We start from the raw sequence: 23,610 nt of genomic DNA, 5'->3' as shown, positions 1-23,610 counted from the left end.
AATATATCATAGATGAGACACATGCTTCAAATCACATCACAACAGAAAACAAATAATATCTTATTGATCTACCATTAATGATGCTAAAATAAATCATGGGATTAATGTGACAACCATCCCCCAATTACATTTTCTCCTTTGTGACTAGTGAGTCATCTGTATGGTTCTTTTAGTGTTGAATGAATGCTCAGTTCTCCATTAGCCATTCACCCAGGATTTTTAACGTTTAGTAATAGTTCTTGCCTTAATCAGCAATTTTATTAAGGGTTTATGATTTTTTTTCTCTAATTCTCTCCTGTAGTTTTCTCTCAACTTGAATTATTTGATTATCCTTAAATACAGTTCTTACTTGAAAGCCAGGTTAAATGTTTTATTTTTTATGCTTAATTATCAACTTCAAAGTAAGGAATTGGTTTAATAGATGATGACGGATTAAGTTCTTTTAGGTTTCTCTTTTTCGGTATACTTATAGATTCATGAATTTTTGTAGTTTTAATGTTTGTCTATTATAGTTATTCTTTTTGGTGTTCAAATTATCACATCTGTGGCCAGTAGGACCCCTCCCTAGAAGTTTTGTTGTTGCTGCTAATAGTGAAGTAGCCTTCAGGACCACGTATTTTAGAAATCTAACCAAATCCTGATTAGATTTGTATAGTTATCTATAACCATACAGATAACTGAGTATTATCTTTCTAAGTCCATAGAATTATCAGTTAATTCTTCATCAAACTCAGTTTTAAGCCAATGAGTGAATAAAAAGCTATTTCAAGCATTTTTCTTTATAGCTGTTCAAAAGACCTTTAAACAATATATGTCATCAAGTTCTTGCTCCTGTAATTCCAACCACAAGGTCACTCTAAATCACAGCACAAGTATTAGTCAATCTGCTTAAAGCCTCATCTGCTAAGATTTCCTGCTAATGTTTTGTCTTTTTTATGAGTTTCCTTACTGACTCCTTATTTTAGTTTTCAGGAAGAAAACACTTTGAGGAGAAAAGTACATCAGGAAAAGACTAGATTAACATGAGTCTACTCCAAACCAAACCCTATGGTTTGTTCCTTTAATTCCTATCAGGTTTCTCAATGACTTTACTAATTTAATTCAAAGTAGTCCCCCTCCTTTATAACCGATACTGTATCTAGATCGAGTGAAATTAAATTTGCATCCAGTTGTTTCCTTTGCACTCATCACACACAAGACCAGATACATCTGCCTTCTGAAAGAGCATGTAGTTGTAGGACCTCAACTTACACTGAAAACTTGTATAAGGGCTTGATCATTTCAGCCATTAAAGTAGAGCTCAAGGATTTTAAATAATGTTATATATTGCATAATCTTAGCATTAATTTTCAATAAATGCTTTACACACAGCATATACTCAAGTCTTGGTTGGTGATAGACTGAAAGTAGTATACAGGAAAAGTACCATCCATAGCTTACAAATTTGTATTTAACTTTTCTGCCCTTTAATTTTTAACCTATTCTGAAGAGACTTCTACCATGTACATAAAAAACACTGAAGTCTTACTGAGGAAAAGTGTGTTTTCTGCATGCCTCTGATAACATAAGAATGCATTCAAAATGTAATCTATATGTAAATATTTTGGATTGTTTCATATAGTGGGAAGTTTCCTGACCTTTTTATACTTACAATCAAATTTTATCTCTACTGCATTCTTTCTGGACCTTAAAAGCTATGTATCCTTCTATGTTTGTATCTTTCTGTTTTTTAGCCCAGGTTCAAATTCAGATTCTTATTGCCCTATCAAAGAGCATAATCCACTGATAGATATAGGGACTAGACTACTTTATGGCAGTATGGGAACGCCTTGTTTTCAGGAAGGTCCCATATAGTGAAGTTGTCTTTTTCAAATCCTCTGCCGATATGACCATGGTTTATCTCTGTCTCACAGTTGGATGGAATACATTTGCAAACAATTGTGAACCAGGGCCCAGGAAACTCCTCATTCATGTCATAGACACCGACTGTACAATCACATAGCAGCTGAGTGGGATCTCAATGCGTCTCATCTGCAGAGGGACTCAGAGAAACAGTGAAGGGAATGGGTCCTCTGCAGCCCTACGAGCTCATTTTGTAGTTTCACGTAACATCTAAAATATCCACTCCCTGTATTTGGTCCTGCATCCTTACCTGTCTAACAGAGAAAGGAGATGCCTGCCTACAAAGGTCCATGTTAAGAAAATGAGACCGCCCTCTTGTGTGACTGGAAAGGGTAGCAAACCTAGAGTCTGCCAGCCAGGGGGCAGGTGTGTGTCGATGTTGGGAGGTGCCCTTGAGTGGGAATGAGGAAGGAAGTTTATGATGATGAAGAAGCCCACCCTTTTAATTGGTTTAAATCCTAAAATCAAACCCAACTTCCTTGGTGTTAAGACTGTTTGCTTTAGTGAGTGCAAAAATGCTGTTGGTCCTTTTTTAGTGTACCTTTTAGGAATGCTTTCAGGATTCAGTGTGTTGGTTCTTGATAATGTGGTTTGAGTGCTGATAAAAGTTGGTTTGAGTATCTAATTCTCCAAACATATAGCTGACCAAAATGCACACAATGGTTTTTAATTCCTTCCCATAGCAAAACGTTCAAAAGCCAGGACTCCAAGCCAGGTAACTTGCCTGCTGTCTGACTTAGGTTTAATATAGTTTGAGCATCTCAAAAATCCACTTTGCCTTACCAGGTTTTTCATTGTACTGGTATATAGCATTTCAGCTTTATGTTAACCAATGAACCTGGGCTTTGTGGAAATTAAATTTTATAAATCTAATCATGTTTTTAAAATGTTATTTAAAAGGTCATTACAGTATTTTTCTGAAGTCAGAAATCCTTTGTATTCTATCAGCATGCTGATACATGTGTAAACAGGTGTCTGTACACACAAATACATATTTTACATGGAGGGAGTTACCAGTGAATGTGTTATTTTCTTCTTTTTAAATGGAATACAGACATGCTACTCTAGTTAGTGTTGATGCTATCTGCATGCATGTGTCTGGGCAGAGACACCCATATTTTTCAAGTAATTCATTGTGTACTGATTTGATGTGTGGCCAGTAGATTTTCATCATGTAATGGAGATGTCAAGATTATTCAGAACCTATAACAGGTTCGGCCTGAGTACCACATATCCAACTTGAGCTGTTTCAAATTGGTGCATCTGATGTATGTGGTGATATATGAACAAGTGCTAAGACTTTAAAGAGTGTGTTCTAACAAAACAGAACAAAAACATAAATCTTTAGTATTCACTTACAAGCATCACTTGGAAATGGTTCACTTCATACTTCTTGAAAGACTATAGCAGGTTTAGGGAAAAGCGTTTCTGATCAAGTTCACAATAATGAAAAGAGAAGGGATGTTGGTTGGATTTTATGAATGAATGGCTTTAATTTTTCTGCTTAAAAATTTTCTTATTTAAAGACTTCAATGCAACACTTAGAGCATTTTCTATGTTGTCAATTTTTTTTGTGAACTACAATGTATCCATCTCTATTTTGCATTACTTGTGAATACTGAACTACAATAAAAATATTCTTTATTGTGTTTGGGTCTCAGTGTTTGGGAGGGGCATAGAAGGGGGTTATTGTGGTGAAAGAGGGAGAGAATTTGGTGGTGGCAGTACATGAAATAATTGTAAAGAGCTTTGTTTAGGATTCTAATACTTTTATTTTAGAAATACTTCAGTATAGACCAGAATTCTTATGGGAGCTTTACCAAAATTTTAAACCATTAAAGTACTTTCTGTAAAAGTACTTTTCTATATAAAGCCAATTCTGGATTTTCTAAATGATATTATTATAATACATATAATAATATGTATTATATATTATTCTGCTTTACTACTTTGCTAGTCATTAATATCAACAATCCTTAATTAAGTTGAAATCAACTTAAATGGCAAAGCAAAACACATTACATCAGATGCTTCTTACACTTTAAACAAAGTTTAGCCAAAGCTTTATTCAACATTGTAGGAAAAAAAAAAAACTATTGAAACACATGTGATCGTGTGCCTTGATGGGCCACTGTGATGAGGGAAGAAGAGTATTATGGATAGAAGCATCAGCGCTGGAGCAGTTAAACTTGGACTCGAATCTCAGCTCTGCGACAAGGAAACAAGTTAGGAAAATTCTGCATCTTTTAAATCCACCTCACTGGGCAGATACAGTGGCAGACACAGTGAGATAATGTAGGTACAGCGCCCTGCCAGCATATGTCTAGAACATATGTGGTCTAAGTGAGCACTTTACAATTTGGAACCTTTAAATGGTTAGTGAGTCAAAAAACAGCTTTTCTGTCGAATGGCATTAGATATCACCCTTTACTGTACGGCAGAGGGAAAAAAAAGGCATCTGGGAAAAAAGCATACAACTTTGAAAACCATTTATTTTGTATGTGAAATGGTTATTAAGAAACCTGTATACAGTTAGGATTCCAATGAAAAGAAATGTTTTCGCAAACACTGCCAGGGCTCAGTTGTATGTCATATAGCGGGGAGTAGCACTGAACTTGGCGTAGGACTTAATGACCTTATTTACAGCTTCCAAGAAATCCTTCTCAGTAGCAATTTTTCGCCGTGCTCGGATGGCAAACATACCAGCTTCTGTGCAGACGCTTCTGATCTCAGCACCTTTGAAACCAAAAGAAAATAACAGGCTTAAAGAAAGCAGCCCAGACAGACAGACCGAAAAACAGAAGCAAGACCTTTCCACCTACCAGTGCTATTTGGACACAGTCGTGCTAACAATTCAAATCTGATATCTCTTTCAACACTCATTGAACGGGCATGAATCTTAAAAATGTGAGTCCGACCCTGAAAACAGGGAAATTGACAATGTTAAAATGGAAAATAGCACAGGAAGGAAAAAATTTAAAGAATCCCTTTTCTATGGTGAAATGATGTTCCCACCTCTAGATCAGGTAAGCTAAACTCAATCTTTCTGTCCAGTCTCCCCGGCCTCATGAGTGCTGGGTCCAGAGTGTCAGGTCTGTTTGTAGCCATCAGCACTTTAATGTTGCCTCGAGGATCAAACCCATCCAGCTGATTGATCAGTTCCAACATGGTCCTCTGCACTTCATTGTCACCCCCAGCACCATCGTCAAAACGAGCCCCTGAGAAGACAGGAGGAAAGACATGATCTTCACATTCACTCAGAGAAGCACTCTCTGGGGAATATCATGCCCTCCAGCCCAAAGGAACCTTTCAGTTGTAAGTAAATTCTGTAAGAACAGCCTACATTACACAAAACCAATTAGAATTCAAAAGCAGAGACATTACTTTGCCGACTAAGGTCCGTCTAGTCAAGGCTATAGTTTTCCCAGTAGTCATGTACGGATGTGAGAGTTGGACTATGAAGAAGGCTGAGCGCCGAAGAATTGATGCGTTTGAACTGTGGTGTTGGAGAAGACTCTTGAGGGTCCCTTGGACTGCAAGGACATCCAACCAGTCCATTCTGAAGGAGATCAGCCCTGGGTGTTCTTTGGAAGGAATGATGCTAAAGCTGTAGCTCCAGTACTTTGGACACCTCATGCGAAAAGCTGACTCATTGGAAAAGACTTTGATGCTGGGAGGGATTGGGGGCAGGAGGAAAAGGGGACGACAGAGGATGAGATGGCTGGATGGCACCACTGACTCGATGGACGTGAATCTGAGTGAACTCCAGGAGATGGTGATGGACAGGCAGGCCTGGCGTGCTGCGATTCATGGGGTCACAAAGAGTCGGACTTGACTGAGCGACTAAACTAAACTAAACTATCATAGGTTTATTTAACATAGGTTCCTTTAAGTATTTTTTTTAAATCTTCTTTAAGCAATTTTGTTTTTTAAGTCACTCAAGAACACCTCTTTTATTTGACACAACGTACACCTGGACTAGGTAACAAAAATACATGCAAACTTTAGCACTATAATGGTATTTGATTATATGTAAGAAAATGCCATGCTTTTTTAAAACTGTCAAAAATATGGCTAAATCCATAATACAGTAGAACTGTAACAGCTTACTATCACACCAATTCGGATACATTAGAATAGCAGTGTCAATACTCGCCTTCATTTCAATCAGTATAGCACAAAAAACGACCTCCAAATATATATATATTCATTTTTAAATTGTACAAATACAGTGTTGCATTAATGTATTATGTACAGTATCAAACACCAAAATGAAAAATTGTTAAATGAGATTAAACATGAACCAAAATCCAAGTATTTTCTTCTAGTACCCTAATACAGTTTTATACAAAACTGTACCCTAATATGGACTTCCCTGATGGCTCAGAGGGTAAAGCGTCTGTCTGCAATGCAGGAGACCCGGGTTTGATCCCTGGGTTGGGAAGATCCCCTGGAGAAGGAAACGGCAACCCACTCCAGTACCATTGCCTGGAAAATCCCATGGACGGAGGAGCCTGGTAGGCTATAGTCCATGGAGTCACAAAGAGTCGGACACAACTGAGCGACTTCACTTTCACCTTAATACAGTTTTATTAAAATCCACTTTGGAAACCACGGATTCAGAGCATCCTCACATCATAACGCTTATTCCAAAGGTATTACAAAAATGACATCTGGGTCACCACACCACATCTATAGACTGGTCAAATTATAGCCCTTGAACATTTAGAGAATAATGTCCAAAGCCCACAACACCCATCGAGTCTAAAAGCAAGGCTAACAACCACAGTCCCCAACCACTGTTACAGTGTCCACTATATTTTTTTTGTCACTGAATTCATTAAATCACAACTGTCTAGTGATATAACGCTTCTGCAGCTAACAGGGACTATTACTTGTATAGATTGTAACAACATCCAAGGAACAATAAAACAGTATGGAATTTTCAGAGTCTACCACATTTCTTACTTATTTCAAGCTTCTCAAAAACCCATGAAATAAATTATTCTTTTTATAAGAGAAGCAAACTGGAGCTCAGAGTTAGTTAAGACAACTTGTTTAGATCGCACAGCTAATATTGTATTTCATCAAATCTATAAAGCCAGTAATATGATTTTATGTACATTTTATGAACTACTACCAATTAAATTATGCCTCAACTGCTTTCTGATCCAATTAAGTGAAGCTGTATCTCAATTAAGGAGTTGCCAAAGTGTGAAAATATGAGTTCTGTGAATGAAATTGGGAAAGTTCAAAGGTAAAGACTTTGAGAAATACCGATGCTATTTAATGCTTTCCCCTTTATGGTGTAGTCCTACTATTAGATCTGTAGCTCTCATGTGCCAAAGCTCATAAGAGTTGGAATTAAAACTTCATACAAGATTAACATATCAGGGACCTCCACACATACTAGTATAGAATCCTCATGAAACTCAGTCATAAAGTTCTCTAAGATACCATTCATACCTCCAATAGCATCAATTTCATCAAAAAAGATAAGGCAGGCTTTCTTTGTTCTGGCCATTTCAAAGAGCTCTCGAACCATTCGAGCCCCCTAATGAAAAAAATAATTTGTTAATGCAGACCTGGTTTAAAATCTTCTTAGGAAGTTATGCTTCAACCTTTTCAGTATTTCCTATAAGCATCCTCAACTGTCATTACCTACAATTTTCTCACAAAGATTAAAGTGTGTTACCTATTCCATCAAATTAATCTCACTAGGTTTAAAGCACTATTAAGTAATTTCATGATTCTGTACTCATTAAATAGTCAATAACTTTAAGACTTGAGATCAAATTAATACAATTGAATAAAGGTACCATTTCAATCAATAAAAACTTGAAGAAATGAAAGAATCTGATCACTTGGCATTTCTGACCACTGAATTTGATGTGTAGGTTTTGATCAAAGAATAAAAGTATATCTCCACATATGAAGATCCTTTTCTAATTCTCATTGTAAGTATACTAATCATTAACATTTCAATGTAATATATTCAGCCCTAAACTTACTCCCTAATAAAAAAACATGTCTGTTTGCATGTGTACATACACCGTCCCCCACATACATATATAGACAATCTCCAGTCTCTTTTTCAAAAGAACATAAAACATGGCCCCTGAAGTGAACACTTTCTAATACATTCTCTGGGCATTACTGGGGTATTTATCTTATAAACCAAATCTGTAGAAAATGGTACCCTTCAGTAGGGAGCATACTGATTAAAAATGTTAAGCAGTTGTTTATTTCCAAATAACTACAAGGAAAGACTAGTGGCTTCTAGACTTCTAACTACTAATTACAATCCATCAATCAAAACATTTCAGGTCTCAAGCTTTCAATGCAGAATCACCATTTTAATTTCATCTATGCTTTATAAATCTTTCATAGAGCTACATATTCCTTGATTATAATCAATTTACTTTACCTCACCAACATACTTCTGTACAAGTTCAGATCCAATAACTCGAATGAAGCAAGCATCAGTCCTATTAGCAACTGCCCGAGCACAGAGTGTCTTGCCGGTACCCGGTGGACCAAAGAGCAGCACACCCTTGGGAGGCTCAATGCCAAGGTTAACAAACCTCTCTGGCTGTGATGGAGACATAATTTTCACACTTACCACCTCTCTATAATAAAAACAGGACTATCTCTACATCAGTATTTTTAAACCAAAATTATTAAGTCCACAATTTATGTATTTGATCTAAATAAGAATTTTACTTATTCTATGACATAAGATCCAGACTCATTAATACCCAAGGCTGAATGGCTTTTAAAGATATCCTACTATCCAGGGTTAACAAAAACATTTTTTTCCCCTAATTAAAAAAAAAAAGTTTAACAAAAGTATTATCTCATATTTAATATCTTGGTTTTTTGCATTATCCTCTAAGCTTAACTTGATTCAATTTAAGCCCATTTCTTCTTGATATCATTAAAACACACTACTTCTTTTATAATAACCTACCTATAACATATGTAACATATTTATAAAGGTTATATCTCAACCTCCTTTGTCACTCTAAATAGATTTTTCTTTTTTGAATTGGGTTGGCTGCTCAATCCTTTTGCCTTCTCTTCTGGAACTTACCAGTTCTCCACACCTTTACCCTCTACCCCATCAAAATTCTTTATTTAGGAAAATAAAAATATCTAAAATGAATATATAAGCAGAACTTTAGTGCACAGTAGGCAAAAGGCTGTCATATCTTTGTACAAAGAAATTTAAAAAGCAACAGTCTCAGCTACTTACATGAAGCAGTGGGGTCTCAACTACTTCTCGAAGTTTCTCAATCTGTTCCTTACAGCCACCCACATCACTGTATGTAACATCAGGTTTTTCCTCCACCTATGAGAAGGATGAAAATGTACAACATAGAGCCACACACTTTTGAATACTAACTGTTCTATCCAGTAGAGTAGACCCAATACCCTAAAGAAAAATCAAGACTTACACCAAGTAAGAATTTTAATAAACATTGAATACACTGCCAATGTCCTAGACTCACAAGCTATACCACCTGTTATAACACTAAGTGAGAGACAAACTAGTAAAAAACTGATAAAGACTTTCTCACCTGAAAAAATTATTTTTAAAATGTTGGCAACTCTTCAGTGTATGTGTACACATTGATATTTTTATCAGTTAAAACTTTCAGCACTTGTTGATACGAATGCAACTGTAGTCAGATTCACACCACCCCTTCTCCCTCCTGCAGTTTCTCACCTGCATCATGGTGACTGTTGGGTCGATCTTAGGAGGCAATGGGATGTGAATCTGGTACTTATTTCTGTCCACACTAAAGAGGTTAGAAAAAGACAGAACTCTTTAACTCAGTAACTCGTAACTCATAACTCAATAACACATGCAAAAAAATAGACTGAATTATCATGTGTTCTATATACATTAATTACATTAACTCACTTAGTCCTTATAACCATCCTAGGGCAGATGCTTCCTCCACCTACACCATGTTACCTTAAATAGACCAGCAAGCTCAACTCTAAAATTCTGTACTTACTTTAACCCTGATATTTGAGGCCACGAAAGGCTAAGTAGGGGTGGGAGGTCAGGAAGCAGATGCAGAAGAAAGGGTGTTCAAGCACAGCCCTCTACTAGAGCACCCCAGTATTCCATAACACCCAGTTCATTCACTCAAAACAAAGTCAAGGACATGAATGTCACGGGCATTTTTAATGAAAGACAAGTATTCACTGTAGATAGAAATCTTACCCAACTCTCATCCCTTCTTCAATGTCGGTAGGTGCTACCTGATCACTGAGGTCCACCACAAACTTGGCAAACTGCTTCACATTGATGATGTACTTCGGGTCCTCTGAGTCAGCATTGATTATCTTTGTGCATCTAACACGGCAAAAGGCTCGATTAGAGTAAGGAACCTGAACCACTAATAATGAACTCAAGTAACTGGATTCTCTCCTGGGCAAGCAGTACACTACCGAGCAGGTGTAAACTGCAGAAACTGGGCCACTGTGAAGGATCCTTCGCTACAGAATATGCTCAGTCCCAAGGGTCTGCTCAGCTTTAGTCAAGCCACTAAAATTTCAGAAGATATATTCCCCTGGAAAATTAAACCCAAATAGTTCATCATTAGGAAGTTCCCTTTCTTGATTTTTATAACTATATCCCTTTATTAGTGATACTCCTCTGTATCTTCAGGTATCCTCCTTTTTATTTTTCTTATTAAAAGATAGTCATCTCGTCTTGTATCATGTAATAAGTGTGTTTTCATTTTCCCCTGAGTTTATATTTCAAACCCATTCTTACTGTTGCTGCTATTTTTAACTTAAATATATTTCTTCCTATGGGTTATGGTGAAGGTGAATTTGCTATCCCACATACATCACAGGTGGAGAAGGAAATGGCAACCCACTCCAGTGTTCTTGCCTGGAGAATCCCAGGGATGGAGGAGCCTAGTGGGCTGCCGTCTGTGGGGTCACACAGAGTCAGACAAGACTGAAGTGACTTAGCAGCAGCAGCAGCAGCAGCAGACATCACAGGAGAAAGTAATCTATTCCCTATTTGCTATACTATCTGCTTACAGAAGAAACACAAAAACAAACAGAACTCATATGATGAAAAGCATATAAGCTATTACAACAAATACAGAGAAATACAAAATAGGCTCTGGAATGTGCATTTAGGCAGAGCTAAGAGTAAGGTATGAAATTAAAAGACGCTTACTCCTTAGAAGAAAAGCTATGACCAACCTAGATAGTATATTGAAAAGCAGAGACATTACTTTGCCAACAAAGGTCCATCTAGTCAAGGCTATGGTTCTTCCAGTGGTCATGTATGGATGTGAGAGTTGGACTGTGAAGAAAGCTGAGCGCCAAAGAATTGATGCTTTTGAACTGTGGTGCTGGAGAAGACTCTTGAGAGTCCCTTGGACTTCAAGGAGATCCAGCCAGTCCATTCTAAAGGAGATCAGCCCTGGGATTTCTTTGGAAGGACTGATGCTAAAGCTGAAACTCCAGTACTTTGGCCACCTCATGCGAAGAGTTGACTCATTGGAAAAGACTCTGATGCTGGGAGGGACTGGGGGCACCAGGAAGAGGGGACGACAGAGGATGAGATGGCTGGATGGCATCACCAACTTGATGGACATGTTTGAGTGAACTCTGGGAGATGGTGATGGACAGGGAAGCCTGGCATGCTGCGATTCATGGGGTCGCAAAGAGTCGGACATGACTGAGTGACTGAACTGAACTGAACTGAAGAGTAAGGTAAAGAATGCTTTGTCCTTGTAGCATAAATTGTGGACAGGACTCCATTTTCTGTTATTAGCCAAAGTCTACCAGGGAAGTATAATTTTATATAAAGTATCCATTACTACTTTATCTGACAGACCCTGCCAACAGATACAGATTTTTTTAATCCTCAGCTGAGAAAGTATATATACAGGGACCTCAACTTGCAGAACATTGAAGTAAGGAGTTTTGAAAACCTGCTCATCCTTAAAAGCAAAGAGAACACTGGCAAAAACAGTCCAAATCAACATTCTCAGAATTCTGGAAATTAACTACAGGTTTGGAAAAAAAAAAGGCTAAATCCCAGTAAGAACAGTGAGTGTTTTGTATTTAAACTCACTTTAATCCCATAGCCCTCTCCCCACCTCTGCGGAAGACTTGAAAGCCAACAGCCTCCCAGCCATGGTAAAGGTAGAAACAAGCAGCCTCCCTGAGGGAAGGCAGGGATGAAGAAATGGAGCTCCTCCAAAAGCCCAGCCTCAGAGAACTCCTGACCTGTCCGACAACTGGCTAAAAAGCCCCATTCTCAGGATCTGTTTCTATCTGACCTGACTCAGAGTTCTCTGTCTACAGATGCCCTCCCCACAGGGCATTTATTGGAAACAATCAGTGGCAGTTATTTAACATCAACTGGCTGAAGCAGCATTTACTAGCTGGAGATAACAAGAGGCTGACCAAAAAACTTCAAAACAACAGGAACAAACCCTGGGGAAAGGAGAAATCTGGGTTCCAAAACTGACATCCAGTTTCCATCAGTTATGAGACACAAAGAGAAGTAAGATACGGCCCATACACAGGGGAAAGGCAGTTCAAGGGAAGACACTGGTCTTACTAAACAGAATCTTTAATCCGTGTCATAAATGTTTTTTTTTGAAAACCAAAAGAAACCATGTCTAAAGAATTAGTGGGAAGTGTGAGAACAAGGTCTCACCAAATAGACAATACCAATGGAGAGAGAAATTGGACTGGAATATTATTTGGCTATGAAGAATGATATTCTGATTCAAGCTACAACATGAATGAAGCTTAAAACATTATGTGACACTAAAGTCAGAAACAAAGGGTGATACACTACATGATTTCGTTTACATGAAATGTCCAGGATAGGCAAATCCATACGGATAGAGTAGATTAGCAGCTGCCATGTCCAAAGAGAAAGGGGAATAGGTACAGTTAATGTGTTTTGGGTTTCACTTGGAGGTGATGAAAATATTCGGCAGAGAGTAAAACAGAAGCTATCAAGAAATGCTGGGGCAAGGGGCAGGAGGGTGGTAGTGGTGGTACTAACTTGACTGAAAATGAGGCCGGTGTGGAGGAGAGGGGAAGCGTGATTAAACCTAAGTGCACCTGCTGCTGACATTCCCTAGACCCCTACCTCCATTGTTCTTCCAAAATACTGGAGACTGGAAACAACAGGAGACAGAGGACAACTGCTCTAGGGAAAATGACCGTCCAAGTGAAAAGATCTAAAGATACTGACATTGCAGGCTCGCCAGCTAAACAGTCAACCATACAAGCTACAGTGATGTTTAGGGCAGACATGCTTCACTGCCGAATCTAGAGCATCTATCAGCTTTTTTGCCTCCCACTAAAACAGAAGCCAAAGATTGTCAGACATCTAGCATAAAAGACACACACCACGCCAACCAGCACAGCCACTATGGAGAACAGTGTGGAGATTCCTTACAAAACTGTAAATAGAACTGCCACACGACCCAGCAATCCCACTGCTGGGCACACACACCGAGAAAACCAGAACTGAAAGAGACACGTATACCCTAGTGTTCACTGAAGCACTGTTTACAATAGCCAGGACATGGAAGCAACCTAGATGTCCATCAGCAGACGAATGGATAAGAAAGCTGTGGTACATATACACAATGGAATATTACTCAGCTATAAAAAGGAACACGTTTGAGTCAGTTCTAATGAGGTGGATGAAACTGGAGCCTATTATACAGAGTGAAGTAAGTCAGAAAGAAATACACCAATACTGTATATTAATTCTGTATCATATGTGTATATCAATACACATATGTATGGAATTTAGAAAGATGGTAATGACAACCCTACATGCAAGACAGCAAGAGACACATGTAAAAAACAGACTTTTGGACTCTGTAGGAGAAGGCGGGGGTGAGATGACTTGAGAGAATAGCATTGAAACATGTATATTACCATATGTGAAACAGATGACCAGTCCAAGTTTGATGCATGAAACGGGGCAAAGCCGATGCACTGGGACAACTCAGAGGGATGGGATGCAGAGGGAGGTGGGGGAGCGCGGTTCAGGATGGGGGATGCATGCACACCTGTGGCTGATTCATGTGAATGTATGGCAAAAACCACCACAGTATTGTAAAGTAATTCACCTCCAATTAAAAAAAAAAAAACACCAACCAAGAAAAGAGGGAAAAACCATCTTAGAGGAAACAGAAACCTTCCAATTTAGCCTTAGCTTCCTTACAGACAACATATTATGACCATGATATGAGAACAGGACATTCAAAAAGCAACAAAACATATATACTGAAAGAAAGAAAAGCTCCAGAAATTAAAAACTGAAGTGAGAGGGGGAACAAAATCAATACATGGACTCAAAGTTCAGAAAAGATCATGAAAAAGTAGAGCAAAAAGACACAGAAAAGCAGGAAAGAAAGATTAGCATATCCAGTCAGTAACAGAAGTCCAGAACAGAGGACCAAGAAAATGGAAAGAAATCATTCACAAATAGTTTCAAGAAAAGCTACACACTGAAGAACATGGGAGCCCAGCAGCACAGATAAAAAAACGTTAAAGAAGTAATAAGAAGTAGGTATACTAGTCATCAGCACAATACAAATTAAAGAGAGCTGGGTTTTTTGCCTAAATGGCAAAAGTGCAGAAATCAATAATCACGTATCTTAACACTGATCAGGCAAATATACATTTCCCTCAAAACCTTTTGGTTAAGAGTTTAAACTGGCCGAACCATTTTTTTCTCCACACATTTCTAAACGGTAAATACCTCTGTCCCCATTCCACTTCTAGTAAGCTATGCTACAGGTATGTATGCACACCCACAGAAAAATATTTAACATGAGTGTTCAAAGGAGCACTGATGCCTGAACATCATCACTTATGAACAGTGAGGAGAGAAAGGGAAGTTTTTGCATTTTGCTCTGTATTTTCCTATATCATTTAAATCTTTTATATGATTATATCTTTGCCTATTTCTTGAATTATTACTAAAAGCATAAAATTTTAACCCCAGATACTTTTGGAGAAAGCTTTATTTACTTGGAATACGGAATAAAAATTCTTTATGAACTATTGCCTTATACTCAAAAGTACAGATAAAAAATAAATTTCCAGAGACCACTATACATACCTCGCAACCTGCAAAGGCTGTTCGCTCTGGAGTGTTTGCTTATCCGCAGCCAAATCCCAGAGTGCTGGTGGGGCCAGGCCAGTGTCAGACTCTTTAATACCTACATAAAGAAATATCACAAAACTCACTGAAATGTACTGCAAGCTTTCTCAACCTCAGCAATACTAACATTTCGGACTGAGTAACTGGTTGCTGGCGTGGTCCTGTGCATTCCAGAATGGCTGGGAGCATCCCTGGCCTCTAGCCACTACATCACTAGCACCAGTTCCCCCTCAAGATAGGAGAATCAAGAGAGTCCAGATATTGCCGAATGTCCTAGGGGGATCACCCCAAGTGAAACTACTGCCCCAGAGTACACATAGGCCAAAAATGTAATGTCGTGTTTGACATTTTTTTGTGCAGGTCAAATACTATAAAAGTTCGCCACTCAAGCTCTCAAGAAAAAGTTTCCAACTACTAGGCCACAGTCTACTTACTTCAAGCAATAAATACCATGTAAGATTATATTTTTATTCAAGAAATTCTGACTTGTTAATTAGAGTCTATTGAACTTGGCCTTGACCAACAGAAACATCACTTGCTTAAAGGATAATGTTTCTTAATCGCCAAGCATTAAACTTGCTTGTAGAAATAGTGAAAGAGATTATTAAATGAGATCCAATCTCTTAACAGATAAGGAGAATTTTTTTTTATATTTCATTTTTTAGTTTATTCTCTGTGAAAATAAAGTTATATATACTGCTTTACACACTTGGGCAGAAATAATACATAATTTAAATCTGGAAGACTGGATTTTATAATACTCCTTGTTAGCAATTAAGAGTAGAATAGGGATGACTAACAGTAGACATAAAAAACTTCAAAAAATGAAAGAAAAAAGGAAACAATAATAAAAACTTAGAGTGTATTAGTTATTAGTGTATATCCATTATATTCACTAATGGATTTTTGTGGTTAGTATGGAACTTTGGCCCTGATTCTATGGAAGAATTCTCTTCTATTTTGGCTTTTAAAGTGAAAACAAACTATAAGAGGAATAGCACATTTATTTGTAGCAAATAAAATAGTTTTTGGTAAAGGATGACTTTTTTAAAATGTATGATTAAAGAGTAACATTTGTATTTCTGCTCCTTTGATATAATTAAACCATTACACATAAAGAAAGGAAACAGGAATAAAATATATTTATACCGGTGAGCTCATTAATTTTCTTGAGAAGTTGTTGAATGTCATCTTCAACCTGTTTGATCTGCCTAGAGTAAGTGCTCTGACCCTAGGAGATAAAGGATATCAACAATTTATTAAACTATATTAACAAAAACTTTTCAGTTACACTTGTAATAGCTATTATTGTCCTAAAGCTTGTAAAATGAAAGTAGAGTTTCTCATTTTCAAAACAATTCCTGAACCAACCTATACTCCCCAAGCAGGCAACACACCATCATGCAAGATAACGAATCAACATGATGCCTGAAATTATCTAAAATTGAGGCCCACTTCTATGCATTAAAACTTACCATTTCAGCTAATTCATTTTCACACATTTTCAATATAGTAAATTTCTGTGTAAGTTATTTCAATATCTTTCCATATTGTATCACACTTTAATTACAAATAGTATAAAAATAATATATAAGCTTCTGATTTAGTCTAGATAGAAACTGTAGATATATAATTTTTTTCAGTGAAGATTAAACTGCTGAAAGTCTCTTCTAACTATTCTGGAAAGATAATACCAACAAGAGTCCTTACTTCAACACAAAACATCTGTATTATGTAGATACTGAAAGGACTTACGTAAGTTTTCAGCAAGGCAATATCCCCTTCATCCAGCGCTAAAAGAAGAGAGATAATACATGAAATTCAAACAAAAGAAACTTGAGCTCATAATTCTTTTCTGTTCAAATCAAACTATGCCAACTGAGAAGAACTGTGCAAAGTTGTAGTGATATAAATATAACCATCAATTAGTTCCTGGACTGAAGGAACTTTTATCTAACTGGGCGAAGGCAGATTCTTAACATTATATAAAATAGCTTCAGAGTGATATGACATAACAAGAACCGAGAGCTCAAAGACTTTAAGAATCAAAATGACTTGAGCACTAGTCCCAGCAGGGTCATGCATTTGCTAAGTTACCTTGGAAAAACCACTAATTTCTCTGAGCATCAGTTTTCTCACCTAAAAGAATGTTAGTCTCAGTGTTTCTTTAAGATAAAGACATGGATTTAGAAACACAAAAAATTCCACACACGTTAGTTATAACTGTATCCAAGGGACAAACCTGTTAATATGTTTCTAGAATTATAACTTATCCAGAGAAATACATAGATGAAATGTTAAATCAACGACTAAGTTTTCCACCGGGTGACTGAGCACCTCTTTCAAGGAAAAAGAGTGACATGAAAGTGGAGAGGAACTGCTTCTTTGAGGGGTGGGTGACTAAAGAAGAAAGGGTGCTACGAGAGGCTGAACTTGTTCAGAAAGGAAAGAGTTAAGAGAAAAAAAAACACAAGAAAAAACCCACTGTAAGAACATTTAAAAATAACCTATAAGAAACAAAACAGCATAAACATGAGAGTACAAAAGCAAAGGAATCATGAACGAAAGTGTCGCAGATAAAGGGTCAAGTGGTATGGTCTCTAAGGAGAGTAATCCAGCACTGTCTATAAAAATGTCAAAAAAGAAAAAAATTCAACTGCATTTCTAAAATTTACCCTATAGCTTGTGTCCATGCATGCGGTAAGAGTCTCATGAACAAGGTTATTCATTGCTCTATAATGGCCAACAGATTAGAAGAAAACGAAATGTCCATCAATGATGATTAATTCATACGTGACTGAAAGTCCAATAATTCGGATTCTATACAATTCACACTGACTCTATATAATGATATAAACTAATTCCTAAAACATACTAAGATTTAAAAAAAAAAAAGATGTACAGAAATTTACATTTGTGCTTTTTCTTTTTTAAAATAGAAAAGGAATATACAAGCAAACTTGCTTGTATGTACATAGAAAATGTACAGAAAGATGAGGCAAAATGGCAAAATCAGCTTCCTCTGTGGAGAGATGGCTGCGGTCAAGGATGACGCTTTTCAATTTATCTTTTTCTCTTTGGGGTTTTGAATCATGTGAGTGCATTACCTAGTCAAAGAAATTTTTTTTTTTTTTACAGTATGTCTCACGATCCTGGCTATGCAGTGATAGCAGCAAGTTGTCACTTGAGGGAGCGGAAGAACGGAAAAGAGTGTCCAGGTAAGCAACCACCACCAGGCGGGGAACTTTTCAACGCCTGCAAGACCAAGTGGAGTGCGAGATTTCTTCAAGACCTGAGAGCTGCATGTGAATAAGAATTTCGATCAGCGAAACATGAACACAGGCCGTGGGACTGAAAGCCGGTTAACCCGGCTGCCGCACCGACAGAACGACAACCTGGAATCCACTCCCCTCCCCCCACGCCGTGCCAAGACTGGTCCTGACGCGGCCTGGAGCCCCTGCCTGTGTCAACTGACCTCGGATGGGCTTGTCGTCCTTCTCATCTTCTTTAGTTTTCCTCTGATCAGCACCGAGGTAATCAGGCATTTTAAGGGATCCAAATAACCTCAGCTCCTCGGTGATTACACAGCACCTTCCTCGCTTCCGGTGGTGCCCCCACCTTTCCCTTCCTCGCCGGAAGTAAAGCCGGCTCCGCGGCCTTTTCACTGCGGCGCCAGGCAGAAGAGCGCCCCGGAGGTCACACGCTGGCGTTGCACCCGGCAAAGCGGGAAAGGGGGAATATATCCCAGTTTGAGGGCGAACGTCGCTCTCCTTCAGCCTCTCACTGTGGCGAGGTCCCTCAGTAATAGATTTCAAGGCCAACACAGACTCAGGTTGCTGAGTTTAAATCCTGCTTTAGTCATTTACGCTATACTTTGGGCTAACTTCTTTAATCTCTGTGCTTTAATTTTCCTCTTGACCTCAGAGTATTGTGGAGGTATTAAACAACGACGTTTGTAAAGTACCTGGCTTATTAGATTCGCAGTGGGTAGTGGCTTGTTTTATAGAGTGAAGGTAAATAGGAGTTGTTCATTAATTTGATGTTAACAACGGATGGGGAGGTAAATTGCTTCCATTTTTGAGCTCGCTGCTAAGGAGTGGTACTGTCTTCAGATACAGGGAAGTCAGGGAAAACAGGTTTTGAAAGAAACGAATTCAGGAGATGAGGAACAGAAGAGAGCAATTGGGAGACAATTGTAGAATTTGGAGGAAAAAAAAAAAGCCTGACCCTTCTGTACACAGCAGTGAAAAGGCAACCTACAAAATGGGAGAAGATACTTGTAAGTCATGTATCTAATAAGGGGTTAATATACAGAATATATAAAGGACTAAAACTTGGTCCAAAGGTTAGAACTGGAGGTCCAGAAGTTGGGATGCAGAGCTTTTTCACTGTGGGAGCCCAGGTTCAATCCCTGGTGGGAGAACTAAGATCCTGTAAGCTATGTGGTGTCTTCCAAAGAGAATAGAAAAATCTAAAACTCAGGACAAAACCTGATTCTTTGAATAGACAATGTACTTGAATGGATATCTCTCCAAAAAAACTCTACAAATAGTCAACAAGCACAGGAAAAGATGTTCAGCATCATTAGGCCCTGAGGAAATGCAAATCAAAACTGTGAAACATCCCTTCATACCTGTTAGAATGGTTATTATCTTGAAAAAGGGTGGGGGGGAGTGTTGGTGAGGATGTGGAGAAAATGGAAATATTAAAATGGTGTAACTACAATTGAAAACGGTATGGCAGTACCTCAGAAAGGTAAAAATGGAATGGTCAAATGACCCAGCAATTCCAGTTCTGGGTGTATACACACAAGAACACACACAAGCAGGGTCTCAGAGAGAGAGAGTTGTACTCCATATTCGTAGCAACGTTATTCATGATACCTGAAAGGTGGAAGCAACCCAGTCAACAAATGAATGCATAAATAAGATGTACATACAATGGAATATTATTCAGCCTTAAAAAGAAAAAATCTGACACATAACCACTTGTGAGGAAATAGTGTATGATTCCACTTATAGGAGTTACCTATAGGGGTCAAATTCAGAGATGGAAAGTTAAATGATGGTTGATGGAGACATAGGGGTGGTGGAAATGGGGAGTTGCTATTTAACACCATGAGTTTCAGTTTTGCAAGATGAAAAGAGTACTGGAGATTGGGTGCACAACAGAGTGAATGTACCTAACACTACTGAACTGCACACTTTAAAATGGTTAAGATGAGAATTTTATGTGATTTCACTACAATTTAAAGGTTATGATGAGAATGGATGGAAGAAGTGTGAGAAAAAATTATCAATATTAAGAAAATGGAGTCATGTTATCTTGAACCTTGGAGACTGTTTTAACAGTGGTTACATTAATAAAGAGCCTCTTGATGAAAGTGAAAGAGTAGAGTGAAAAAGTTGGCTTAAAGCTCAACATTCAAAAAACTAAGATACGGCATCTGGTCCCATCACTTCATGGGAAATAGATGGGGAAACAGTGTCAGACTTTATTTTAGGGGGCTCCAAAATCACTGCAGATGGTGGCTGCAGCCATGAAATTAAAAGACACTTGCTCCTTGGAAGAAAAATTATGACCAACCTGGGACAGCATATTCAAAAGCAGAGACATTACTTTGCCAACAAAGGTCTGTCTAGTCAAGGCTATGGTTTTTCCAGTGCTCATGTATGGATGTGAGAGTTGGAATATAAAGAAAGCTGAGCGCTGAAGAATTGATGCTTTTGAACTGTTATGTTGGAGATGATTCTTAAGAGTCCCTTGGAGTGTAAGGAAATCCAATCAGTCCATCCTAAAAGAAATCAATCCTGAATATTCATTGGAAGGACTGATGCTGAAGCTGAAACTCCAATACTTTGGCCACCTGATGCGAAGAACTGACTCATTTGAAAAGACCCTGATGCTGGGAAAGATTGAAGAAGGGAGGAGAAGGAGACGATAGAGGATGAGATGGTTGGATGGCATCACCAACTCAAGGGACATGAGTTTGAGTAAGCTCCAAGAGTTGGTGATGGACAGGAAGGCCTGTGCAGTCCATGGGGTTGCAAAGTGTCAGACACAACTGAGCAACTGAACTGAACTGAACTGAAAATTAATAAAGAAAGGGGTCAATAAGAGTTTTAGTGGGAAATTGATTAGCTTAGTTTTGAAATACCAGTTTTGTCATGTGACATACACAGGTAAAAGTCAATGTATTTTAACAATGAAAATTAATTCCTAGATTATAATTTGCTTATTTCTGGTTCTCTTTGCAGGAAGAGTGGGTACATCAAGTCTTTTCTTTTGCACAACCTAATCCAGATAGTCTGGCAGGGCTAATGGGAGTGGGAGTTGTGGGGTAGGAGGGTCTGTGAATTTTCACCCATTTTCCTTTTGCTAATTCTTGCTTTTTCCTTCAGTCCTAGAAGGAATCATACAGCTGAAGTATAAATGTCTTTATGAACAATTTAGTCCCAGAGTCCTGTAATTGGGAATATCCTGAAAGAAAACTTAATGCTCCTAGAGCAGTGTAAAATGATTGTCGGCCTTGGATTAGGATCTAACACTGAGAGGGGTTTCTTCTGCAAATGATAGGAGTGTTAAATGAGATACCACGAGTAAACTAGTAACAGCACAACAAACGTTAGCTTCTATTATTTCTGGAGAAGGAAAAGTCTACCCACTCCAGTATTCTGGCCTGGAGAATTCCATGGACTGTATAGTTGATGCGGTTGCAAAGAGTCAGACATGACTAAACAACTTTCACTTTCTATTATTATTTAGGTAAACATAATTGCATTAGAGTTGTATGTACAGAATTCTGTGTAAACGTATAGGCTGTAACAGTTATTCTCAATACTAATTTGTACACATCTTTTCACTTTTTATACAAGTAGAGCTACTACAAAAATGAACGGTTACATTCAGACTAATAAAGTAGTAGTAACTTAAAAAGGAAAAGAATATACTAAGAGCTGCTTTAGAAAATCATGTTCTATGTATTGCACTGGAAGCGGAAATTAATCTTTTTTTTTAAACCAGGAAACAGATAATTCTAGGAACCTTTCATTCGTGAATCTTGGTCCCCACCCGGATGTTAGTCAGTAGAGGACCAAGGCAGCCGCACACGTTGGCTGAGGGGAATGGGGGTGGGATTGGCCTACGCACCACGAAGGATTCATCCCGGAAGTAGTTATTAGCAGTCTCCATGCGCCGGTTCCTGGACCTCGTCGAGCCAAGGCGCGAGGCTCGGACAGAGAGGTAGAGCTGGAGGGACTCTAAGCGCCCTCCTCCTGGGACGCGAGCCGCTGCGCCCGCGGGGCTGGCTCCGGCGTCATCATGCTGCTCCTGCCAAGCGCTGCAGACGGCCAGGGTACCGCCATCACCCACGCTCTGACCTCTGGTACGTGCCCACTCAGCCCCGGCTCCGTCTAGCCTCAGCCGCCGCTCTCTTCGGTCCTCCACCTTGGTGACCCCGTAACCTCTCTATCCTTGCCCGTGGCAACTAGCTTATCGAGTGCGGGGCTGCGACGTCACGAGTGTCTTTTTGCTCCCTGTTACACAGAAGTCCTTCCCCGGACTGGAAGGAAGGAGGGAGGGGGGCGTCTTCCTTCTGCCCCCGCAATTTCTTCCTCGTGTCGCTGCTGCTGACTCATGGATCAGGCGGAGCAGTTCGGAACCGAACCCTTTAGTACCCTAAAAAGGTTCTTAAAAGCATCTCCTTGCCTAAGGCAAGAAACTGCCCGCAGCGAGCTCCCCGCGTGCCTGAGCCCCTACAAAGCTTTGCTGCCGGCGCTCACTTAAACACCTCTCTCCCTCTGTACGTCTGCTCCGGCTTTGTTTTTTAGGTATCCCAACCCAAACAGTGCTCCTTATATTCGATAAGAAAAGACCACTGTGTGGTGGTGGTAAGACCCATGTAGACAGACTTTTAAAGGCAGTCATTAAGTGAAACGTCTTATGTAAATCAACTGTCTTCAGTTTTGGGAGTTTTTTTAAGGGAAAGAAAGTTCCCCTGCTGCTGCAGCTTCTTAGATTTATAGCCCAGGATAGTCATGGTATTGTAAATTTAAAGAGTCTCTAGTTTCAATGATTTCATTGATTATCAGAACTACTTATACAGACGCTTGTTGTATGTGATTTCAGACATACTTCGCGGCACATGTTGCGTTCCTGCTTACAGAGGTTTCTCTGTAATCTCGCAAATAGAAAGGCTTGAAAGCCACACCACTACACACACAGGTTGTACTTCTTGAACATAGTGGTTTGGAATCTTCTGTGAATGGTAGAAGAAACCTCAATTTTCCTACCCAAGTAAAACATGAAAAGTGGAACTAGTTTTACAAAATTGTGGCCATTCAGTACAAAGAAAGACTTAAATCTGAGTTATTATTAGATAATACAGCTTTTTGCTTTTGTTTGAAATATAAAATTAAAATCAAGATGCTCACTTTTTTCCTGACCCAAATTACCTTTCTTTGTTAATGTACAAAGGTATAGTGACTTACCGCACTTCTCAGGAATAATGATAAAGACTTACT

The 23,610-nt window shown here is 38.6% G+C and overlaps 3 protein-coding genes across 4 annotated transcripts in view; 2 read left to right on the top strand and 1 right to left on the bottom strand.

Annotated features, from left to right (window-relative positions):
* Window positions 1-3,551, top strand: part of SLC26A5 (solute carrier family 26 member 5) — a 70,209-nt gene extending 66,658 nt beyond the window's left edge. Inside the window, exon 20 of the mRNA XM_069587825.1 lies at window positions 1,914-3,551. The gene's annotated coding sequence lies outside the window, so the exon portion shown is untranslated. The remainder of the gene's footprint in view (window positions 1-1,913) is intronic.
* An 823-nt stretch (window positions 3,552-4,374) lies between these two features.
* PSMC2 (proteasome 26S subunit, ATPase 2) lies at window positions 4,375-19,971 on the bottom strand. The gene is made up of 12 exons (XM_069587836.1): window positions 18,564-19,971; window positions 16,844-16,881; window positions 16,238-16,319; window positions 15,047-15,146; window positions 10,139-10,270; window positions 9,632-9,704; window positions 9,158-9,253; window positions 8,330-8,494; window positions 7,369-7,456; window positions 4,918-5,120; window positions 4,725-4,821; window positions 4,375-4,638 (listed from the first exon to the last, which is right to left on the bottom strand). Exons 1-12 carry the CDS (start codon window positions 18,631-18,633, stop codon window positions 4,481-4,483), a joined length of 1,302 nt encoding a protein of 433 aa, XP_069443937.1. The 5' UTR covers window positions 18,634-19,971; the 3' UTR covers window positions 4,375-4,480.
* Window positions 19,972-21,260: 1,289 nt separating this feature from the next.
* The window catches only part of DNAJC2 (DnaJ heat shock protein family (Hsp40) member C2), a 31,456-nt gene continuing 29,106 nt past the window's right edge, over window positions 21,261-23,610 (top strand). Inside the window, exon 1 of one of the 2 annotated variants that reach the window (XM_069587827.1) lies at window positions 21,261-22,472. Coding sequence is in view for 1 of the 2 variants with exons in the window: in XM_069587826.1 (XP_069443927.1) it covers window positions 22,409-22,472 (64 nt within the window). In the remaining variant the exon portion in view is untranslated. The remainder of the gene's footprint in view (window positions 22,473-23,610) is intronic. The other variant, XM_069587826.1, reaches the window with a different exon arrangement.

This window comes from Ovis canadensis, chromosome 4 (genome assembly GCF_042477335.2).
Source record: "Ovis canadensis isolate MfBH-ARS-UI-01 breed Bighorn chromosome 4, ARS-UI_OviCan_v2, whole genome shotgun sequence".
Lineage (NCBI taxonomy): Eukaryota > Metazoa > Chordata > Mammalia > Artiodactyla > Bovidae > Ovis > Ovis canadensis.
Note: the sequence above shows the minus strand (reverse complement) of the source record. Positions and strands in the feature narration are given on the sequence as shown.